At 35.9% G+C, this 16,762-nt stretch overlaps 1 protein-coding gene across 2 annotated transcripts in view; it reads left to right on the forward strand.

Moving 5' to 3' along the window:
* LRRK2 (leucine rich repeat kinase 2) overlaps positions 1–16,762 on the forward strand; it is a 125,551-nt gene that overhangs the window by 96,206 nt on the left and 12,583 nt on the right. For both annotated transcript variants that reach the window (XM_088798845.1, XM_088798849.1), the window contains exons 41-45: positions 1,594–1,754; positions 9,920–10,090; positions 11,314–11,414; positions 14,876–15,070; positions 16,122–16,315. In XM_088798845.1, coding sequence (XP_088654971.1) covers positions 1,594–1,754; positions 9,920–10,090; positions 11,314–11,414; positions 14,876–15,070; positions 16,122–16,315 — 822 coding nt within the window. The remainder of the gene's footprint in view (positions 1–1,593; positions 1,755–9,919; positions 10,091–11,313; positions 11,415–14,875; positions 15,071–16,121; positions 16,316–16,762) is intronic.

A 16,762-nucleotide genomic window follows, 5' to 3' on the forward strand; every position in this document is an offset into this window, starting at 1 on the left:
TTTTTTTTTTACCTTTTGTGAAGTTTTCTGAAAGAGTCTGTATTCTGTAAATATTCTGAAAGAGGTGTGCAATATGAAGCATTTTGATGCTTTATGTATGACTTGGCTTTACCTTTTTACTTCTTAATCTCCCAGCTTTCTCTTCAGCCGGGCAAGAGTAACGAATGGCCTTTCAGTAAGCCCTTAGTAAATTTTTCTTAACTTACTGTTAAGGTCAACTTCATTAGTATATTTATCTTATTTTTCAGCCAAAAATATGTGCACTGAAATGAATAGGCCCAATGTCAAATGTCCTAGTTATATTCAGGGAGAGAAAGAATCTTCTCCTGCATTAATTGATGCAATTAAATGATGCATACACGTTAGGCCATCATGCAATGTAAAGTTCAGGATATTGCTGCTACTCTGCTCCTAATCTGTGGCAGTGATTGGTTACCAGGTAATGGAGTAAATATTTACTGATACAATGTGAACCCAAACCAAAAGCCACAAACAAACAAAGGACTGAACTGTACTTGTATTAAGTTCTGTGAAAGATTGTCCTTGCAGTAGATCACGATATCCCTATGAGGTCACATGGAACGCTATAGCAAATTTGACATCATGGGACAGGGAAGACAAAGTTGGGGGGAATCTGAAATTAGTGGATGTTTATGGAAAGGCAATGGTAGAGTTACTTTAGTAGTTGGAGCACAGTTGGAGCACAGTGGTAGCTCTCTGGCCATGTTTCCAGAATTGACAAGGCCTGGTTGAGATTAAAATCTTATTTTGTTTTTTGTAGTAACTAGTTTTCAATCTTTACCGTCAGTATCCAACTCTAGTTGCATACGATTGAATGAATCACTCTCAAAAAGGAAAGACTTTAACATCACCCAACATCACCTTTCCTAAGACAATGTTTTACTCATTCCAATGCTCAGTTCAAAACGTTGTCAACCTTAGTTTATAATAGAATTGTGTTTAAAGTAAATTACATCTTCAAAAGGGAACAGTATTGTCTTTTATTTTGACTTGTTATTATTGAAAAAGTAAAAAAAAATATTTTCCAAAAGATTAGGAAGCATTTTAGTCAGAAAAAAGAAATATCAAAGGAGAAATAGAATAGAGTTTAACAAGCTGAGATAAACTTGTATATGGTTTAAAGAAAAGCAAAACTATCAAATGGGAGTTACAACAAAATCCTATCAACTCTTATTTAACATATTTACATTTTAAACTAGTGAAAATATTCATATGATCATTAAGGGAATTCAGAATTCTTTTAAGGAATTATTAAGGTAATGAAAAGAAAAGCCTCCAAAAACTGGTACTTTGTTTGAAGTGGTTGTGCCTGAAGTTCAAATCATTCACTTATCGGGATTGACCTGTTTTGATTTTGTTTGTGTTCTTTTTAAAAGCATGAACTTACTTTGTAATATTGGACTTGTATGTTTTGATTTCCTTCTACAGTATCTCTTAACTTTGAGGGTCAAACTTAGCAAAGAATTTGTAGTATTTTGCATAGTGGGTATACATATTTAATAAAATTATGACAAAATTTATAGTAATAATGTCATCACATTTTAGTAAGGTTGCCTGTGCATTTTCTGGCAGATACCTTCACTCGGCTATGATTATATACCGTGACCTGAAGCCCCACAACGTGCTGCTTTTCACCCTGTATCCTAATGCTGCCATCATTGCAAAGATTGCTGACTACGGGATTGCTCAGTACTGTTGTAGAATGGGGATAAAAACATCAGAGGGCACACCAGGTGGGTGATCAGGTTAACTTCACAATTCCCTCTTCAAGACGGGTAACCGGTGTCTTCATCTTCAGGTGTGAGTTCAGGAGAATCAGGAAAACACTGTAGCCTGTCACATTGTGATAGGATATTTACTAGGTGACTAACTGTGACCAGCACATTGTGATTTTGATCTTTGTATTCTGTAGGGGAAAAAAAAAAATCAACAGATATAATTTTTTCATGGGAAAAAAAAAGTTAAAAAGAAAGAATGTTTGTTGTCAAGTCGTATCTTAAAAAGTTGGATTTTGAAAACATTTACATACTCCAGAGGTGGTAAAAAGGATCAGCAGCAGTTTTAATTTAGGTACTGTTGACACTGACATTTACCTACAAATGAGGCAAACCAAATCCAGGTTTACAAACCCTTTTTCATAACTCTGAAACCCAAGTAACTTTGAAAACCCAATGGTTTTGTTTGTTTGTTTGTTTGTTTTAAAACTGGTTTGGTGGCAAAATTGGACCCAAACTGACTTGATGCTTACGAAGACCTTTATTTTTCACACTCAGTGTGAATATGTATACGTTTCATGCCACAAATGTAAACATGTTAGATTGAGTACAGGATGCTGGCCCTGACCCTACTGAGTAATTATGTTCTATGCACCATTATTAACTTTATTAAATATGAAGTAGTATAAATTCCTCAGTGGGGCTTTGGGCCTGGAGTTCTTGGTTGTACTTATTTTTTTATAATAGGTTGGTATAGCAAGTGAAAACTTTAAACACCGCACTTCAGTTTTGTTTCTTCATAATTTATAAGTTGTTAATAGTTCAATAGTAAAAACACTGTAGCTTCTCCATTTGCACCTAGATAGCAAGATGCATCATGGTTACTATGTAAAGTGAAACATACCCATTCTGAATGCCATCATATTTATAGTCTCTGGAAATCACAGGCATCATCTTCTGGCCTTAGATTTTACTGTTGCTTTTAGAGTCGTCCCCCACCTTCTTTTGTCATGCCTGTTCTACAAACCCCATTGCTTCCTCTATTGCTGACTGTCTTCAGTGAAATCCATTTCCTGTGCTCTGATGTTTTCATGGTCATATGTGCAGGCATGTTCTTTTCACCTCGCTCTCTACCCCATGGAGCTCTCCCTCTCTTTCCCAGCTCCTGTGCCCCTTCTTCTAGTCTCAGGTTCATCAGAATCTCAGGTTCTGATTAGTGAGAAGCAGTGATGGGGCAAGTGATCTGTGCAGACAGCTTGTCTTTCAGATTTCAGTTTGAGTGGAAACAGAAAATTAAGGGGTTGATCACTTTTGGGGGAGGACAGCCCTATCTTTAGAGAAGTCTTATATAGTTAGTTATTTGTAAATAAAATTACAGGTGGCTTTACATCATCTTGATGATTGCAGCTCAATTAAAAAGACAGAAGAAAATACTCTAGGGGAAATCTGAGTAGGCAAAGTATCCTAGTTTGTTTCCTACTCCCTGGCCTGCCTCCTCCTCCCCCCCCGCCCTGCCCTTATGTACTTAGATAAGCAGATGGTCCCAGCTTCTAATGCCTGGTTTTATTCCCCCCCCCCCCCCCAATACATATCCTCTCTTTTGTTTTACATAGCTATATGTTGGAAGTAGAGTGTGCCTTCTCATAAACACTTCGAAGTATATATTCTGGCTGTGAGTGTCTCTGGGTTTTTCAATAATAATAAAATAATTAACATCTCTTGAGTACCTGCTGTGTACCAGTTTAAGTGTCATGTATATTAGACACCTGGTATGTTATCCTTATGCCAGGGCTGAAAGTTAACTTTTATCTTCTCATCTGTAAAAATGCGGAAGCTGAGGTTCAGAGAGATTATGTAACTTGCACAAAGTCCTACAGGATATGACCAAGGTAAGAACTCAGTCTAAATGGAAATTGACTCCCGAGCTATTTGCCTTTAAATCCTGTAGTCTCTCTCCTAGATCACATGCAACTCTAGCATGTCCTTAAAGAGGTTTAAATGTTTAACCTTAGTGTTGCCACACAGCAGCCTACCCATCTGTCTCCTCATACCTGCCCCTAAAGAAAGGAGAGTCTGTGAGAGGATCCTTTCAGGGACTTTGCTTCACCTTTGTGCTTGTACCTTATGTCTCCCTGTTTGGCCCCAGAAAGATGGCTGGTCAGTCAATGACGAGTAAGATTCCCCATGCGGGTGAGGGGGGGCAACTCAAGCCAGGTGCAGTCGAGTGGGGATCAACAGAAGAATCTACGGGGTTCATAGAGGTAGGCACAGACCCCCACCTTCCCTTGGCTAAGGAGAGCCTCTGCCCCTGTGGCTACATTCCTTCCCACAACATGCAGGGGAAGAGATTCAATGGTGTGCTCTCCATTTATTCATATGCATGTAGGTTTTGTCCCTTGGGGAAGTACATACATCCTGAGACTTGCGGTTCAGCTGCCTGTAGGCAAAGGTGATTGGCTTGAATCAGTTTCCTATTATGATGTATAGGATTCACAGATCTTGAGATTGACAAGCTTTATCCTCACTTAACTAATAAAAGCTACTGCGTAGGCCCAATTAGGTGCCCAGCCCAGTCCTTGAGCCTGCAGGTCCCTTGGCCCCACTTAAACTCTATTTATGGCTACTGTCTTTTCTTAACCCTGCGCCGCCCTCACCTTAGTTCTTAAAAAAAAAATAAAAAAAAATGAACAAACCAAAATGACAGGGCCATGAACAGCAAATATTGTCAAGTCCAGGTTTGGAAGACTAATCTTCAAGATAGAATTCCACAGGCCTCATATACTGCCACCTAGAAAATGTAGGCACAGGACAGAGGTCTTCTCTCGGAAGATCTGCTCATTGTTCTCTTGTGACTCGAAACTGGGCCAGGCCACTCAGCTGGGGCCTGCCATATGTACCCCCTCCATCCCCTAACCCAATCACTCTGTTCATGGAGTGAAAACCCTGCTGTTGAAGTCTTGTCCACCTACCTGAAGAACACATCCCTGTTGATTGTGCTCCGGGGCTCGAGCCTGCCACCTCCCTCAGGGTGCTGGACCAGCGAGCAGCCAGCAGCCAGCTCTGTTCCATTCTGTTCAAACTCCTGGCCTTTCATTTTGAGTATCTGACTTGCTGGTTTGGGTCTAATCCTGTCTAAAGTTCAATATCCAACTCATTCTTCATACCAAGCCACATACTTGTTCCTGATTCCTCTCAATCTTCTGTATCAATGTGTGGTAACATAAATAAGGAGAAAGATCATGACAGAAAAACCCAGAGCCTGATCCTTTCTGTTTTGCCCTCTCTTCCCCAGGCTGCTTAGTACATTGTAATTACATTGGAACTTCTCTATCATTACTATCCTCATTATTGTTAGAGTACTTCTAATCATCCCACTCTAAACGGAGCCTCAAATTTTAACTAACAGTAATTGTTACCACTGCTGCCGCCATCACCAAACTTTTCCTTCCCCAAAGCAATTATGTTTGAGAAGAAAATCATTCCCTGTCATATGATTTTAATTTTCCCCTTGGGTTTTTCTTCTAATGGGTCTTCCTGTTAAGATTATAACTTTTAACTTAGGAATGTCTAGAGAAACACAAGACTCTATATTTGTTAAACTTATGTGTATTTTTTTACTAGTCCCTGCTGTGGTGCTTTCACACAGTGTGTGCTGTGATTGGGCGGGCATGTGTATGTGGATGCATTATTGTTGTCTCCAAGAAGATGGCAATGGGAAAACACCTTGCGTGGCATGAACAGTGTGCCGACTTCATGCTTAGCCTTTTGCGTGGGTTGATTATCTCAATCCTTATGACCCTCTGGCATAGGTCCTATTACTATTCATGGTCTACATATAAGGAAACTACAGCTTCGGGACCATTGAAACTGTCCAAAGGGTCGCACAAGATTCAAATCCAACAGCCTGAGAGCAGAACCCCTGGCCAGGTGCCATCATAGCTGGAATGCAAAAGTGGAAACGATCAGTTATTGGCAAGGACCACAGCGCAGTGTCTGTCTACATTTTGAAAGGCAAATATGGGATGGATACTTTTAACTTGAAATAACTTGGAGAGCTTTAACCTAAACTCAGACAACTGGATGTATTATATCCTGTTGGGAGTGACAGTTAATTCTGTGTCCTGTGACAGTTGCACTATTGACTGAGATGGATGCTGACTGATGGCTTCAACTCTGCCAACATCCATAGAAATACAACAGTCTTTGGGTAAATAAAAGCCAGTCTTGGGTTTTTTACTATCATCTGATATATGAAACATGTTGTACTCATACTTCTCTGAAAGTAAACAAGAAAGAAAATATATGTTTCTGTGTACTATGTGATATACAAGCAGACCTATTTCATAAGTTTCTTATGTTTTTGATCTATGGATGTTTTCTTTATGGATTCATTGCATTTGTTAAAATGCAGGCTCATCTGAAAATTATTTCTAAAAACAGTTTTTAGACAATGAAATATATTTTCCCAATTATTTTAACACTGTAATTGTTCCACTAATCCTCCAAGGGAAAATTATCCTTATTTTTTATTCAATGCATTTGGCAATAATTTATTAAACATTTACCAAATACCATACTGGTGATACTACTTAATAGCTCTGTGGTATTCATCAAGATTCACTTTTGGGGGCTGAGTTTTTATTTCTGTAAATTGTGATGAGAAAAATAATGCCTATCTTGAAGGGTTTTTGAAAGGGTGAAATGAAATAATCCACATAAGCAGCATTAAATGGGGCTTGGTATATTGCAATTGCTCCAAGTATGTTAGCAATTGCTCTAAGTGGTGAATTTGGGGGAATGCGTGTGAATAAATGTAAATTTTACCCTCCGGCACATTCTGCCAAGAGAAAGAAGGCTGTAAGCAAATCATCATAAAGCATTATGTAGATTTCAATAGATCTAGTTCAAGATACAGCGATGACACAAAGGAGTAAGTGATTAACTGAGCTATAAGTTGTCAGGATTTCCTTCAGAGAGGAGGTGATTCTGGAATTATATCTTTAGAAAATAAACTGGAGCCTTGAGAAAAAGAAAAAAAGAAAGAGCAGGAGGAGACCTTCCAGGCAAAAGGTCCTAAGGTATAAAGTGGCTTGTCTTATTCAGATGACTGTAGGAAATTTGGTGTGGGCACAATGATAGATGGAGGATGGAGGACTATTTAGGTAAGTGTTTTTCTATTTTTGGCTATCTATTAGATAACTTGTAGAGCTTTAAAAAACTGTATCTGCTGGGGCTGACTCCCTTTACAGTTCTATGTTAGTAGGTGAGGAGCAGGGGCTCTTAATCTGTCCACATGTTGGAAGCGTTACCTGAGAGTAAGTAAATATGAATGGAGTTTAGACTTACATTCAAATAAAAAAAAAAACATGTCAATTATTTTAACTTAATATTTGTCAGTGGTGCACATTTTGGGCACGGCAGTGGATTTTGGAGATACTGAGATAGTTTGTCTTACTGAACCATCAGCTCTCTGGAACACACTAAACATGGGCTGTACAGTTGGACTGTCTGGGTCTGAATCCTTACTCTACCACGTAGTAGCTGAGGCTGGAGGAATTCCCTAATTTCTCTGTCTCATTATGCAATAGTACCTAATAATAGTATCTATCCTAGGGGATTGTCGTGAAAATTAAATGAGAAATTCATATGAAGTATTTAGCACAGTGCCTGGCACACCTGGCTGCCTTTTCTTTCTGGGACTCTGCTTTGTCTTCTCAACTCGGGTGGTGGGAGGTGGGGGAGGCTCTGATGTGTTCCCCTTCCACAAACTGTGGGCTGGGAACTCTCTGTGGGGTACTCACAAGACTCACCTTGTTTGTTTGCTCTTTCCCAGGGATCACTGTCCTTTGCTTTTCGTGTCCAGTATTTCATATATTTTGTCTGGTTATTTCATTGTTTTGTGCAGGATGGAAAATCTAGTCCCTGTTATTCCATCTTAGCTAGAAGTAGAGTGACACGTGTTTAAATAAATTGGAACGGCCCTATACAACAGTGTACAAGTAGGATTTCAGTTAGTACTTAAGATTTCTAGGCTACGAGGGCCATCTAAACAGGGTTTGCATACAGTGTGGTAGTGTGATACACAAGCACCAAAGGTCATTCATAATGTTAGATCATAGCTCATGTGGCAATATCGTCCCTTTGTAAAGATGCAGGAAATGTTCCTATTGCTAGTCTTTCCCAATGGCAGGTGATATTAAAAGTGTTAATTTTCATCCCCAATTAAATTCAGTGGTGAATACACTGAATAGCTTGAAAGTTTATTCTTTCTGTTACTTCTATGGTAAAAGTACAGTTAAATATAAGGCAAAAACTTTATAAGAACTTGCAGTTGCTGTTCCAGGGAAATCCTCAGTGATAAGGATACAAGTCTTAGGGATCTATTTTAGAACCACCTTAATTATTTACACAATTCTTTAGCTTAGGGTTTAAGAATGATGTTATGGCTGTGTAAGCAAATGTTCTTATTCTAAGGAAATGCTTATTTTCTTTAGGGCTGAAATATTCTATATCTGCAATTTTATATATGTCAAATATATAATAAGTTTATATGGCATGTAACATATGTTTTATATAATATGTATATACATATATGTATGTATATGTGTGTGCATACACAGAGAGAGAGAGAGACAGAAACAGAGAGGGAGAGAGACACCAATGTGGGAAAATCATGAGTGAGTGTGTGTTGTTTGGTGTATATGCAGAGAGAGAAAGGGAGTGAGCAAATATGGCAAATGTTAACTAGAGAATCTCAATAGTGAGTAGTAGAGTCTGTCATGATCATCTTTGACACCTCCATCCTTTGACTCTTCATGACCTTCCAGCCTGGTGAAAGACTGCTGAGCTTCATCTTTTGCTGGAAAGCTCTCTGTCATATGGAACTGTTTCCAAATTCAGTCACTTACTCCTTGAATGCCATGCATTCATACTTTGTTTTGTTTTCCTGGCTGTATATTTAAACTATTATAACAATCATAAATGTTTATTGTAGAGAAGTTGGATGTATTAAAATAAAATAAAAGCTACCATAATTTCAGCACATGGAAATAATCATTATTACATTTGGGTGCATTTCTTTATTGTCTTTAATTGTGCACATTCTCATCAACTTTTTATTTTGAAAATGTTTAAGCCTACAGAAAAGTTGAAAGACTAGTACAATATACACCCATATATTCTTCACATGGATTCACTGATTATTAATTTATACCACCCTGTCCTCTCTCTCTCTCTTTCTTACTCTCTCTCTCTGTCACTCTTTTGTATGTGACTATGTCTTTGAAATTAAGTTGCAGACATCACACTATGTTATCCCTGATCCCATTGGCATGTATTTCCTTAAAATAAGAATATTTGTTTACATAATTACAATACCATTATCACAGCTAAGAAAATTAATTCAGTTGATTTTTGCTACATATTTGTTAAGTTTTCTGTCTATTTGGAATGATATCTTACAGTTTTATTTATAATATAGCATATCATCTTAAAATTATTTTTAAGTTACTGTATGGTATACATTATTTAATCCATTTCCTTGTATGTTCAGAGTTCTTCATATTCTTGATATTTTTTTCTATTATGAATAATGTTGAAATTATTTTTTTTTCTGAAGAATTTAAAAGCAATTTATCTTTATTGTAGAATGAAAGGTTTTATTTCCCTTTAAAAGAATTTCAGGCATGAACTAACACCTGAGAAAAAGGGCTTTTATTTGTTTTATTTTTCTGTTGGGTAGAAGGAGCAGAGTCCCAAGTTATTGAAATAATGAGGGCATTGGACTTTTAGCCTGGTTAAAGTGACTTAAATGACGTCTAGCAATCTTCCTTCTCACCTCTCCTCTGTTTGAAACACTGCACTGGGAATAGTTATTATTAGGAATGAGAAACATGATGTAGGCTTTTTTTCCCTATTAAGTTTTAGTTCTTTAATTATGAAACATTACTTAATAATTTATTATTGACTATTTATCCTTATTCTTCAAGTTCGACCTTCGGGTGAAATATCTTGGGACAGAGCTATTGATTGCTTGATCAAGTTGTCTCCTTAAAGAGATGACATGACCTAGTTTAGAATTCATCTTCCTGACTCTTCATCAGCCTATATGCCTAAATATATTCCTCCTTGGGTGTATGAGGTCGGATTTGGGCATATTTATTAACACATTTGTTTACTTTCAGGGTTTCGTGCACCTGAAGTTGCTAGAGGAAATGTTATTTATAACCAACAGGCTGATGTTTATTCATTTGGTTTACTACTCTATGACATTTTGACAACCGGAGGTAGAATAGCAGAGGGTTTGAAGTTTCCAAATGAGTTTGATGAATTAGCAATACAAGGAAAATTACCTGGTAAGTTTTGTCTACAATAAAGATTTAAAAAATATATTAGCAGCTTCATTTTTAAGCTATTTCTTGTAGTAATATACGCAATTCATTTCACAGGTGATAATTTTTTGTTTAGTGTATGAATATTCTTAAATCTTATGACATATTAATAAAAAATTCATGTTTAAGGTAGCAGATTTAGGCTTAAAAAATCCCAAATTTTAATATTTGTGTATTTGGTGTATATTTAGGTGAATACTCACGGAAATTGCTGTTAAAACTCCATGTTTAGTGACTTCTATTCTCATTCAGAGTTAGTGTGTGTCCATTTGCCTGGAGTGTTTTCATTTTCTTGGAGTGAAGTAAAACTTATATGCATGAATGGAAGCTTGAATTATTTATAATAATAATTTTTAGTAGTAAATATTAATAAGAATTAGTAAATTAATATTTAACAAGATCAAATCTTATTTTGAATGGTTTTCTCATGCTTTTAAGAAATTTTAGGACTCTGTCATTCATTCCTTGACTATTACTTCAGTTCCCACGACAAAATACTCTTTTGAATGTATTTAGCTATTTCTCACATTTTCTGCTTTCTCTTTCATTTAAGAAATATTTTGGAGTGTACATTATGTACCAGGTACAGGGATATAGCTTTAACCATCTCCTTTGAGGGGGCTTTAAAGATTCCCAGCAAAAGGAAATTTATTATCATGGGGCTAAACTTTAGACACAATATGGCCCTTATTGTACCAGTTAGCTTTCCAGTGATAGTTGACTATCTCTACCTGTTAACTATTCTACTGCAACCAGAAGAATGGCATACCTCTTATAAAAAAACAAATGTACAAGTGTACAAACTGACTGTGGGGATATGAGAATTAAAAGCTTGCCTATGTGAATATTGAAATAAAAAGTACTTCCATAAAAATCTAGTTATTATATGAACAGAAGTGTGTTCAAAGTCTATTTGAAATGCAGGTATGGAATAAAAATGTGTTATTTTATTCAATTGGTATTAATGTCTTTTATCCAATAAAAAGTCAAGAAATCTTTTTTGATGTTTCTAGTAGAGATAATGCAAACAAAATTGGCCATTGTGATAAGTAGATTCATAATAAATATAGGATTATAGAGATCAGTGTTTCCTTTGCAATGTCTGGACCTTTCATATACATTGAGAGGAAATACAATAATTGTTCTGATTTGTCTAATGTTGTAGCATATGTTTTTGAATATTTTAGATCCAGTTAAAGAATATGGTTGTGCCCCATGGCCTATGGTTGAGACGTTAATTAAAAGTTGTTTGAAAGAAAATCCTCAAGAAAGACCTACTTCTGCCCAGGTATTATTATACTCAAAATTTGTCAGTATTGTGTACAGAACATGAAATACACACACACACACGTATAATTTTTATATGTATATACCCAAACACACAAATAAACACATACACAACTTAGAACAGTTACAAAGCAGAATTCCTGTATCCTCCACCACCCCAGGCACACAAAGAAGAACACTGCCAACACCTCAGAAGCCCCCATATGCCTCTTCCTGATTGCACCACTCTCCTTTCTCTCTAGATGTAGCCACTCTCCTCATTTTTGTGATAATCCTTGTGTTTCTTTTCTTTATGGTTTTGCCATTCAGTTTAGTTTTCCTGTATTCATTATTTATTTAAAATGGAATCATAGTCATGTAGTGTTCTGAGGTTTTTCACTTGTTCTGCCAACATTAATTTGCGAGCTTCACTCAGGTTGTTGAACAGAGCTGTTAATTATTTTCACTGCTGTTCCATTCCACTGTTTGAAGGCACAACAGCAGATTTACTCATGATTGTGTCTGTGGCTATTGGTATTTTTCCCAGTTTTTGGCTGTTATGAACAGTGCAGATTTCATGAGACTTGCTTTTTAGTATACCTCTAGGAGTTGAATTGCAGAATCATAGGGTATATGAATACCCAAATTGTTTTCTGAAGAAGTTATAGTGGCCTAACACTTCCATCACCTGTATATTATACAGGTAGCTATTTGTTTTTTCCCTATATTTTTGTACTATCTGACTTCTTAATTTTTTCCATATATGTTCAGTCTTGTGTGTTGATTTACATTGTCCTCATTACTAATAAGGATGAGCATCTTTTTATATGTTCATTGGTCATATATATGTTTCCTCTCCTGAGAAATGCCTCATTTTTCCATTGGGTTATATGTGTACATACAAATGAAATAAGAAAAAGAGATTTCTTTATGTATGGTATACTGATCCTTTGTCAGTTATATATGTTGCAAATTTCTTTTCCAATTTGTGGTTTGCCTTTTCGTTTCCTGTAGCATGCCTTTGATGAACAGAATTTCTTAATTTTAATGTAGATAAATTTAATAATCCTTTATATGGTTATTACTTTTGGTGTCCTATTTTAAGAAGTCCTTATCTCTCCCAGAGTCACAAAAATATTTACCTATTGTTTCTTCAAAAAGGTTTTGCTTTTGATGTTTAAATTCTTAATCCATCAGGAATTGACGTTTTTATCTGGATTCAATTTCCTTTTTTTCCTTATAGATGACCAGTTTTTCCAGCTGCACCTATTAAATAGTTTCTTCCTTTTTCCCCCATTGACTTTTTTTCCATATCCACTCCATAATTTGTCAAAGATACATACACATAGCCACACACTCACTTTCTCTTCCATTGGTCAACTTACCTATTCTTCCTGTAATATTATCCTGTTTTAATTCCTTTGGCTTTATAATAGTATCTTTTCCTCACTTATTTTTCTCCTCTAAGAATGCTTTAGCTATTCTTAGATTTAGTTTTTCCGTATAAATTTTAAAATCACTTTGTCAACTTTTATGAAAAACTCCATTGTGCTTTGGATTGGACTTCATTGATTGAGTATGTAGAAAATTTGGGGAGGGTTATATCCTTATAATATTAAGTTTTTTATTCTTCAATGTGGGTCATGCATCTATTTAGGTCTTCTTAAGTATCTTTCAGTAAGTTTTTATAATTCTGCATACAGGTCATGCACATCTTTTTCAGGATTTTCTTGATGAAAATTGCTTTAAACTCTGTTCCTGGCTTGAGATCTCTCTCTCTTTCTTTCTCTCTCTCTCTTTCTCTCTCTCTCTCTCTCTCTCTCTCTCTCTCTCTCTCTCTCTTTCTCTCTCTCTCAAGCTCTCTCTCTCTCTTTTGAACCCTTAGGCAAGAAAATCTGGTCTATAAGTCTTTTTGAGAGTAAGTTTGTGAATAACAATTGTTCAGGGTTATTTTGCCCTCTTCCCCTTTGTCTGTAAATTCCTAAGGCAATTTTCCTTGTACCGGTGAAAGTTTGCATTTACTCTGAATATGCAGCTCTTTGTGTTCCCAGCTTTATGGGAACAGGAATTTTATTAGACTCTCCACATTTTTGGTCAGGCCCCAGATTTAAACTTATTTCTCACTGGCCCCATGAGGTATCCAAAACCGCACATCAGTTTTGCTTTCAGTACACAAATGCCTTCATGGTAAATTTGGCTTTCAACTGACTTCTCTGTTTTTTTGTGTATGTTTTTGGCCTGATAATTCCCTACGGTATTGTCAGATCTTTAATGTTTTTAAGATATTTAAAAAAAAACACAAAAAACTCCTAAGCATTTTAAGTTATTTTTAGATGGAGGTTTTCCCCAAATAACCTCTTCTACCATATTACCAGAAATAGAACTCTTACTGTGTTTTAAACTGAAACAGACTTTAATAGATCAAAATAAAGCTGTCTTTTTGTTGTAGACTTTGTAGACTATTGATGTTGTATAATAACTCATTGAAAATTTTTTGTTCAACTTTAAATTTCCTACTGAAAAATAGCTGAATACGTATACACCTGCTTTATCAAAAATTATATGATCATCTTGACGACTTACCCTACTCGTTTTTGAATTTCGGTTACCACTGGTATTAATCACACAAACTTTTAAAAAAAGTTTATCACAGTGAAATTTCCATAATTTAATTATTGTTTTACTTTTTCTTCCTTTTATTTGCAATTATACTTTACCTGCATTTTATAGATTACATAAAAACCTTGAGATTTTGTTTTTGTTTTTTTAAGTACATGACATTTTAAGATTTTGACATGATTAGTTAGTCTTTAAAATACAGTGTATACCAGGCAAGATGGGTAAACTCATCACCTTTGTTAGATGAGGTACTGAGAGAATAAGGAACTTTCTCTAGCACGGGCTGTAATTCCAGTTTTCTGACTCCTGGTTCTGTTTCCTCCAGTGGCTCTACACTGTCTCTCTAGTTCTTTAGTGCTTGAATGGAAAAAAAAAAAAAAGAAAAGAAAAGAAACAGAATCAAGAGGTGATTTGTGAATTTTGCTACCAAAGATGAGTTTTTTATTTTATTTTTTATTTCCTTTTAGCTGATAGAAGTTCTGTTGTATTATTAGCTGAACCATTTTTCTTCTACATGATGAGGCTCTGCAGTATAAAATTGAGTGAAGAAATTCTCCTGATCCTGCTAAATTTCTGTCACTGGCATTTTGAGATTTTATTTCCAAGTTACAAAACATATTATGTATATAAAAATAGTATACATCATGCACAGTTTCAAAATAAGTATTGTTTTAATGTAATTGTGTCCATAGCTTTTGTATTATTAATCTTGTTGCTCCAGATGGGTCACAGTTTAGCTACAGGTTAGGTTTTTCTTGTTGGAGCTATAACATTTAGTTCTGCATTATGCACAAGAATATGATCTTTCCGAAGGACATGTATTAACTTGATGTGTGTTGTTTTGATATCTTTAAACTTTCTCAGGTTTTTGATATTTTGAATTCAGCTGAGTTAATCTGTCTGATGAGACATATTTCAATACCTCACAACTTTATTGTTGAGTGCATGGTTGCTACAAATCATAACGGTAAGAATGCACGAATCTGGCTGGGCTGTGGCCACCGCGACAAAGGACAGCTCTTGTATCTTGACTTAAATACTGAAAGACACACTTCTGAGGTAAATCCAAATACTCTTTATACTAGAGATACCATAGACAACTTACTTTGTGGATTATTTTAAAGCATGTACCAGTTAAAAAGTTATTTAGGAAGAAATCAAATAACAGCTAATTTGGGAGTATTAAATCACTCTGTCAGAACAATGTTAGAGTACTTCTGTCAGAGTATGTTAGAACGTGAAATTAAAAGTCTGTGTTTTGTTTGAAAATCATGGTGTATGTGTATGTTAGGTCAGGATCTCTAAAATCAGCCCAAGATGGAGAATCTTGTATGAGTAATTTAAGGAGAGAGAAATTTTTAAGGAAGTACAGGAAGCCAGAAAGCAAAGAAAGAAGCTCAGCAAAAATGTACTTATCAGGGAGGGAGGTCTAGCCTCCATCTTTGTCCATTAGAAACTCTGGATTGTGAATACCAGTGTAGATTTATCTTTTTACCAGGCAAGAGGGCCAGTCTTTGATCCCCACGTATCAGTCATTGGCTGCAGTCTGCCCAAGGACATGGCTGTCCTAGTCGCTCAGCCATCTTTGAGCAAGCTAGCTCCCATCAGCTGAGGGCAGGTCTGTGGTGAAGGGTACAGCTCTGAGCTGTTAGTGGCCAACACCCAGAGTGGCTGGGGGTGGGTACACCTCACTGATAGAGGAGTTCTGGACATGGCTTCTACAAGATGGATCAATACATTGTATTGGCAAATATAAGATCAATTTCTAGACTTAAGAAACAACCTAATATTTTGACTGTTGCCTTGAAACCAATATGGTGTCTAAACGTTATTCTTAAGTTGAAAAATCCTCTCATATTACTTTGATGGAGTTGAAATGATAGTGGTAAATAATTTTCAATTTTTGTCTCAGGTTCATTCTAGATAGGCAAAACTTGTTTGTCAGTTAACTCATTTATTGTTGAAAATTAAATAAAATTGTGTTGTTTTTAAAATCAAAAGCAAGAAATTAAAAGAGTTAAGTATGTGGACAACACTGATTTCATTCTATACAAATTCTAGTCACTTAAGCTAGAACCAATTCCTTTAGAGTGTTTTATTTTCTTAACAGGAAGTTACTGATAGTAGGATACTGTGCCTAGCCTTGGTGCATCTGCCTGTTGAAAAGGAAAGCTGGATTGTGTCTGGAACACAGTCTGGAATGCTCCTTGTCATCAATACTGAAGATGGGAAAAAGAGACACACCCTTGAAAAGATGACTGATTCGATTACTTGCTTGTACTGCAGTTCTTTTTCCAAGCAAAGGTACAGTAATGAATTTGACCATTGGGGTAAAATTTCATAACTTTTAGATAACTCAATTGTGTGAAAAATTATGATGTCATCAGCAAAGATTGCTCATTTTTAACATTTTCTTTCAATTTTGCATATATTAAAGGGAATTATGGGAGACCACAAACATATTTGTTATTTTTCTGTATGCAGATCAAATTCAGGGATTTATAAAATAGGTCAGTCATTTCTTTAGGCCTACCAGCCTTGCTCCTGGTTTTACCTCAGCTGTGGCTCTATCTCTTTACCACTCCTCTCTTCAACTTACCTTTGCAGGGCTTCTTCAAAGATGACTTCTTATTTATTCTTTCTTTGAATACGAATGATCAATAGATTGTTATGTGTCAGTCTAAAACATATCAAACTGCCAACTTGGGGAAAAAAAACAATAAATGAATTCATAAATTGTTAGGTGAAAAA

The sequence above is a fragment of the Rhinolophus sinicus genome, chromosome 1 (genome assembly GCF_057876585.1).
Source record: "Rhinolophus sinicus isolate RSI-liver-muscle chromosome 1, RSI-T2T, whole genome shotgun sequence".
NCBI lineage: Eukaryota > Metazoa > Chordata > Mammalia > Chiroptera > Rhinolophidae > Rhinolophus > Rhinolophus sinicus.